The 7,536-nt window shown below is 52.0% G+C and overlaps 1 protein-coding gene across 1 annotated transcript; it reads left to right on the plus strand.

The window, feature by feature from the left end:
• The first annotated feature begins 1,780 nt into the window (after positions 1–1,780).
• LOC132592876 (uncharacterized protein K02A2.6-like) lies at positions 1,781–7,174 on the plus strand. The gene is made up of 3 exons (XM_060281056.1): positions 1,781–3,142; positions 3,173–4,832; positions 7,104–7,174. The coding sequence occupies exons 1-3, from the start codon at positions 1,781–1,783 to the stop codon at positions 7,172–7,174; spliced, it is 3,093 nt and encodes a 1,030-aa protein (XP_060137039.1).
• The last annotated feature ends 362 nt before the right edge of the window (positions 7,175–7,536 follow it).

The following is a 7,536-nucleotide window of genomic DNA, read 5'->3' on the forward strand; positions in this document are numbered from 1 at the left end:
GATTAAGATAATGCCTACAACATGAAGTGCCTTCATACAGCATACGCAAGATGAGATTTGTTGGGTTTTTAGAAAATAACAATTGATGTAATGTCTGTGATACTTCTTGATGGGGTTAAAACTCCTTCTGAAGGAGCAGGTATGCAGCTTGTGGGTGCTTCTGCACCCTTTGCTGTCGCTTGAGGCTCAGGTGGCCTTGGTAGCACAGAGCGCCTTCCACCAGCTTTGGCTGGTGGCCCAGCTGCACCCTATCTGGGCAGGGATAACCTCTAGGTTAGATTATTGCGGCACATTATAAATAGGGCTGCCTCTTAAGACGGATCGGAAACTCCAGCTGGTGCAGAATTCGGCCATCAGGTTGCTCATTGGGACCACACGGTTTGAGCATATCACACTGATCCTGGCCCGACTGCACTGGCTGCCAATTAGCTTCCAGGCCTAATTCGACGTTGTTATGTACTGAGCTGAATCCTAGAACAATAGGATTCAGAATCAGCGAGAGCTACCCAATCCAACTCCAGGTGGAAGTGAATCCGCAACCTGATTGGCCTGCTGGAGCAGCCAATCAGGCGGCTGGCAGAAGTGAATCTGCTACCTGATTGGCCTGTAGGAGCAGCCAATCAGGCTGCAGGCAGAAGTCAATCCACAATATAATTGGCCCACAGGTGTAGCCCTGAAGTAGCCAATCACGCAAGGCCCATTGTGTAAATAATGTATATAAGCAGATGGTTTGGGGAAAAGAGCCATTCGTCTTCTCTTCTCCTCCTTGATGACTATGAGCTGAATAAAGAGCATGAAATTCACTCTTGACTCCGAGTATATTTCACTGGCGACGAAGGTGGGATCCTGCTGAGCTGACCGCCACCACGCACTGCACCGCAGCACCGCCACCTGCTGCACCGCTGCATCGCACCGTGCATCCAGGCTTCAGCTCCAGGACCCAAGGAACCCAGAATGGCAACCGACAGCAGCTTCTCGCCATTCAAACCAGCATCAGGAGACTGGGAAGGGTACGCCGCCCGTTTCAACTTCCTCCTGCAAGCGAAAGAAGTCACCAACGATGCCATGAAGAGGGCGACATTCTTCAGCGTCTGTGGAGAGGAGACGTTTGAAATCGCCCGGGCTCTCCTTGCACCTAGAGATGTCGCTACCGTCTCTTACAAAACAATAATGGAACGGCTGAAGGAGCACTTCTCACCACAGCCCTCGGTGGTAGCTTGCCGAAATGCCTTCTACGCAAAGCGGCAAGCCCCGGGGGAAACCATAACTGGGTTTGTGACCTCCCTCCGCCAAGCCGCCCGGTTATGCAACTTCTCAGAATTGGAGAACATGCTTCGTGACCGCCTCGTCGGTGGCCTGAGGGACGAGATGTTGCAACGACGCCTCTACGCCAAAAAAAGACCTCACGTTCCAGATTGCTCTGGAGGAAGCCCTGGCAACCGAAGCCGCCGAGAGGTCAACGCAAGAGGCACGACCGGCCCCGCCATCCCAACCGAGGGTCTACCACGAAGACCTCACCGACGAATCCGAATCTGACAGGGAGGAAGTACACCGAGTACAGCGGCGCACTCAAGCAGCACACACACCACAGCAGCCTCGACGAGAAGGAGGGAACTGTGCAAGCTGCGGGGAGAACCACGAGAGGAGGACCTGTCGTTTCCGCAACGCAGAGTGCAGGCAGTGCAGAAAATTGGGACACATCGCCCGGGTGTGTCGGGCTCGACTCACCCGTCGACAAGCATCAGATGACCGACCCAGGAGCCCCAGGTCACACGGCACCATGCACCAAGGCAACTCGACGGAGATCACGGACTACCAGGTATTCCAGTTGCCCCATCCCAGCACAGAGAAAATTTATATAGAGGTACAGATAGAGGGAGCCCCATGCCGCATGGAGCTGGACACGGGTTCAACTCTATCCATAATCTCGGCCCGAACATTAAGGGAACTGTGCCCTAATGGGGGTCCCAAACTAAGGCCGGCCCCATTCACCCTCCGGGACTTCCAGAAACGTAAGGTCCCTACTATGGGGGTGGGGACCTTCAGGGTGCAATATCGAGGGCGAAAGCAACAATTGGACTTGCTGGTAGTTAAGGGCCCCTACGTTAGCTTACTGGGACTGGCATGGTTTGGACCTCTGGGGCTAGCCGTTACCGGGGTGAACCGCACTAGCTTACAAGTGGACGTGGACGCCATATGCAAAGAGTTTCCAGGGGTTTTCGATGGGGCATTGGGACGATATACAGGACCCCCCATTGCCCTACAGCTAGACCCCGCTGTACGACCCATCAGGCACAAGGCCCGCCGGGTCCCGTTCGCCCTGAAACCCCGCATAGACGAGGAATTGGACCGGCTCGTGGAGCAAGGAGTGCTGGAGCCGGTGCCCAACGCCCCCTGGGAAACTCCAATTGTCACACCCGTCAAGCCTAACGGTTCGGTCCGCATCTGTGCAGACTACAAATGCACCATAAACAAGGCTCTCACGGCCCATGCATACCCAGTGCCAGTGGTCAGCCATGTCCTCGCCACCCTGGCTGGGTCAAAAATCTTTGGCAAACTGGACTTGGCCCAAGCGTATCAACAGTTGCCTGTGGACGAAGCCACAGCAGAGGCTCAGACGATTGTGACGCACAGAGGGGCATTCAGAGTTAAGCGGCTGCAATTTGGCGTTAGCGTGGCACCAGGCATATTCCAGAATCTAATGGACTCTCTCCTTAAAGGGATTCCTGGCGTCACCCCCTTCTTCGATGATGTACTGATCGCCGGGCCCACACCAGAGGAATTTGAGGACCGCCTCCGCTCCGTCCTGCACCGTTTCCAGACGGCGGGCCTCAAGGTGAAGCGGGAAAAGTGTTTACTGGGAGTGCCGCAGGTGGACTTTCTGGGATTTAAGGTGGACGCAGAAGGGGTCCATCCAACCGGTGACAAGGTACGGGCCATTTGTGAGGCCCCAGCGCCCAAGAGCAAGCCCGAACTTCAGTCATTCTTGGGACTATTGAACTTTTACCATGCCTTCCTTCCCCATAAGGCAGCGGTAGCGGAGCCCCTACACAGACTCCTAGATAAAAGGGCCCCTTGGGTGTGGGGCCAGCGACAAAGGGCCGCATTCCAGGCAGTCAAGGACTTGCTCGTCTCGAACTCGGTCTTAGCACACTTCGATGAGAGGCTGCCAGTGGTGCTGGCATGCGACGCCTCTCCCTATGGCATCGGCGCTGTCCTGGGACACCAACTCCCGGATGGAAGAGAGGTGCCGGTGGCATACTTCTCCCAGACGCTTGCTGCAGCCGAACGAAACTACTCACAGATTGACAAGGAGGGTCTGGCAATCGTGAAGGGCGTAAAAAAATTCCATGATTTCTTGTACGGGCGGCCCTTTACCATAGTGACTGACCACAAGCCGTTGCTTGGCCTGTTTGCCCCTGAGAAGCAGACCCCCCAAGTGTTGTCTCCACGTGTCCTCAGGTGGTCAATTTTCCTTGCCGGCTACCAGTATGCACTAATCCACCGCCCTGGGAAGGCGATGGGCCACGCAGACGCCCTCAGCAGGCTACCACTACCAGAAACAGGCCCCGACCCAGCGCCTGCGCAAGAGGTTATGACCCTGGAGCTGCTTCCCGACCGACCCATTCAGGCACAAGAAGTTGCGCACCATTCCACAAAAGATAGGGTCATCTCCCGGGTCCTGGACTGGGTGTGGCGAGGATGGCCCAGCAGCAGCCCTGGGCCAGAATTCGCTGGCTACACAAACCGCAAACATGAACTGTCGGCCCACAAGGGGTGCCTGTTATGGGGAAGCAGGGTTGTTGTTCCCCAGCCCCTCCGCAAAAGGGTCCTCACAGCCCTACACGAGACACACCCAGGGGTAGTGAGGATGAAGGCCCTTGCCAGGAGTTATGTGTGGTGGCCGGGGATTGACAGAGAGATAGAGGCCTGGGTCCAACACTGCCAGACCTGCCAAGAATCCCGCCCGGATCCCCCAAGGGCCCCAGTCCAGCCCTGGGAGTCCGCCCGACATCCATGGTCACGCTTGCACGTGGACTTCGCTGGCCCCTTCCAGGGAAAAACATTCTTCATAGTGGTGGATTCCTACACCAAATGGCTGGAGGTCGCACTGGTACCATCCACTTCTACGGCGGCAGCCATCCGGGTACTCCGTAAGCTGTTTGCGACCCACGGCCTCCCTGACACCCTCGTCTCGGACAATGGAACCGCATTCACGTCAGAGGAGTTCCAGACCTTCACAGCGCAGAACGCCATCCGCCACATCCGCTCAGCACCATTCCACCCTGCCACCAATGGCCAAGCGGAGCGCATGGTGCGGACCACCAAGGACAGCCTCCGCCGCATGACACAAGGGGACTGGGAATACCGCCTTGCCGCATTTCTTCTAGCACAGCACAGCACCCCAAGCACAACGACGGGCCGGAGCCCAGCTGAATTACTAATGGGCCGGCGCCTTGCAACTAGACTGGACCGACTTCACCCCGACAGAGCTCAGGATGAGGTAGTGGTGGGGAAAGGCAGGAATCCCCGGACATTTGTGGCCCAGGACCCAGTGTATGCAAAGAATTTTGGGGCAGGCCCAGCATGGGTACCCGCCACAGTCACCAAGGTGACCGGTCCCGTGTCGTACGAGGTACTAACGGAAGGGGGGCAATGTTGGCGCCGCCACTGTGACCAGCTACGGCGACGATTCCCAGGAGGAACCCGGGAGGAGAGCGGGACAGAGGGGTCCCAAGGGGACAGCAGGGCAGTGAGGCCTGTAGAGCGAGAGGGGTGGGCAGGGGAAGCAGAAGCAGTAGGCACAGAGGGGCGCCCCGAGGCTGGAAGGACACCGGAACCAGAGCTACAACCTAGTGGTTCAGTGGCGCCAGACCAGATAGCCCGGGCACAGCCAGCAGCCTCGGAACACGAGCCAGAACCAGAACCCCTGACCAAGGAACACCCCAGGCCACAACGCACACGGAGGCGGCCAGCAGACCTTGGGGACTACGAATGCAACTTCCCGGGCAGGACTGGAACTTAGAGGGGAGGGGTGTTATGTACTGAGCTGAATCCTAGAACAATAGGATTCAGAATCAGCGAGAGCTACCCAATCCAACTCCAGGTGGAAGTGAATCCGCAACCTGATTGGCCTGCTGGAGCAGCCAATCAGGCGGCTGGCAGAAGTGAATCTGCTACCTGATTGGCCTGTAGGAGCAGCCAATCAGGCTGCAGGCAGAAGTCAATCCACAATATAATTGGCCCACAGGTGTAGCCCTGAAGTAGCCAATCACGCAAGGCCCATTGTGTAAATAATGTATATAAGCAGATGGTTTGGGGAAAAGAGCCATTCGTCTTCTCTTCTCCTCCTTGATGACTATGAGCTGAATAAAGAGCATGAAATTCACTCTTGACTCCGAGTATATTTCAGACGTCCTGTTTTCGTCCTATAAAGCCTTAAACGGCTCAGGACTACCATACGATACGTCAAGGACTGCCTCTCTCCATATATAACCAGACCCTGCAATCATCATTTGAGGCCCTTCTTTGTGTGCCTCCCTCACGAGAGGCCCAGAGGGTGGCAACAAGAGAACAGGCCTTTTCTGCAGTGGCTCTCCATTTGTGGAATGCTCTCCCCAAGGAGGCTTGCCTGGCGCATTCCTTACATATATTTAGGCACCTAGAGAAAATGTTTCTCTTCAACCAGGCATTTGACTGATTAGCATTACACGGCCTTTTAACTGTGTCTGTGGGAGGGGGTTATTGATTTGTTTTATTACAGATGGTGTCAGCTTGATTTCATTTAGTAGCGAGCTCCTTAACCCTTGCACCACTCCTCCATAGCCATTTTAATTAATCTTTCTCAAGCAAATTGATAGGACCTTTTGAGGCTAACATAGTACCCATTCCCAATTTATGTTGTGCTTATAAAAGTGAGTGACTCACAGTTTTACCAGCAATGTTCTGTCTTTAACTATCATTTCATAGCAGCTTTCCTATTCCCCCTCTCTTAAACACTGCAGTGAAAATTAATTTCCCTCCTTTAGAATTCACAGAGCAGCTAACTGAAATAGGAAATATTATTTCGAAATATTATTTGGTAAAAATAAAATACTGTGAAAGGACAAGGGAGAAGACGAAAGGGTCAGGTGTTTTGATACTGCAAATAAACTGTTCTTGTATTTTTCTATCAGCTTCTGCAAGGCAACTTTGAAATCGATGCTGTTGAAACTTTGGTGTCTATAAAATTTCAAGCAAAGAGAAGTCCAGCCACAACTTTCTCTGCATTGTCTCAAGTTTACTTCAGTGACTGGCTGGCATTATTTTCCACGGCATCTAAACAGTTTAATAGAAATAACATAGTGCCACTTAGTGGCAAGCAACAAGTAGAGATTCCAGGATGTGTGTGTGAGAGAAAGAGATTCAGATACACTTCTATTTCAAATTCTAACATTATGTCTTCTGAGAGCTTCCATTTACATTAAGCTCATTATTGCCACAACATTACATGCAACTTCTTATACAAAAACACAAAATGAGTCTCCAAAAATGGAATGAAATAGAGCCCTGCTTGTAATTAATGTAACATTAAGAACACTCAGTTTTGTCTTCAAATTATAGCCATTTTCTAAAAAGGTTAGAATGCCTAATATACAGTAAAAGGCATAAACATCTACTAGTATTTGTACTTTTTTTTTTTACTGTTGATGTTTTTGATACGTGTGCCTCCATCACCTCCCTGCCAAACTCTTTTCACTTAAAATGATTAGAGCAATTTAAGCACCCATAAAAGTTAAGCACCCATAAAGGTAAGACTTTTGGAACAGCCACACATGTGCTGAGCACCATTTTGTGCAGCATACTGATATTTAACCCAAAGATTATTTTTAAAGGTTTCCTGGATAATACTGTCATGGATTCTCTGCAGAAGGAATAGAAGGGATGTGACAGCAATGTAGCTCAAGGCTCATCCACACTTATTATCCTTGCTTGTCTCATGCTTTCTAGGGGGGGGGGTTGGCTTTGCCTCGCTGCTTTCCCCCAGAAAACCCACTCTTCAATGATAAATCGGAACAAATGGCACTCCACATAAAATTCAATTGCCATTTGCTCCAATTCAGCATTAAACCACGAGTTTCTCCAGAGGAAAGCGGTGGGGCAAATGGAAGTGTGGATGAGCCCTTCGTCTTAGATGCATAGTTCTCAATGATACCAAAGCACCTGTATATCGTCCTCAGCCTCATCATTTGATGATGGTATTTATTCATATCTCGCCTTTCCCCCAGAACCAAGATAGCCTGACCACTGTCATCTATGCACTAGTAGCATCCATGCTAGATTTCTGCAAGTCACTCTATGTGGGGCTGCAGTTGAAGGTCGTCCAGAAGCTGCAGCTGGTGCCAAATGCAGCAACTCAACTGCTCACTGGGGCAGGATATCACCAGCATTTTATCCCGTTGTTGAAAGATTTGCACTGGCTGCCAATTAGCTCCTGGTCTAAGTTCAAGTTACTGGTTTTGATTTATAAAGTTCTATACAAGTTGGAACTGGGAT

This window comes from Zootoca vivipara, chromosome 12, assembly GCF_963506605.1.
Source record: "Zootoca vivipara chromosome 12, rZooViv1.1, whole genome shotgun sequence".
NCBI classification, from domain to species: Eukaryota; Metazoa; Chordata; class Lepidosauria; order Squamata; family Lacertidae; genus Zootoca; species Zootoca vivipara.

What these genes read in the sequence shown, in the direction of transcription:
- LOC132592876 (XM_060281056.1), top strand. Translation starts at nt 1,781, where the DNA reads ATGCACCAAGGCAACTCGACGGAGATCACGGACTACCAGGTATTCCAG. An exon ending in ACTTGCTCGTCTCGAACTCG is followed by an intron (nt 3,143 to 3,172) that starts GTCTTAGCACAC and finishes GAGAGGCTGCCA; the next exon opens with GTGGTGCTGGCATGCGACGC. An exon ending in GCGCCCCGAGGCTGGAAGGA is followed by an intron (nt 4,833 to 7,103) that starts CACCGGAACCAG and finishes GCTCCAATTCAG; the next exon opens with CATTAAACCACGAGTTTCTC.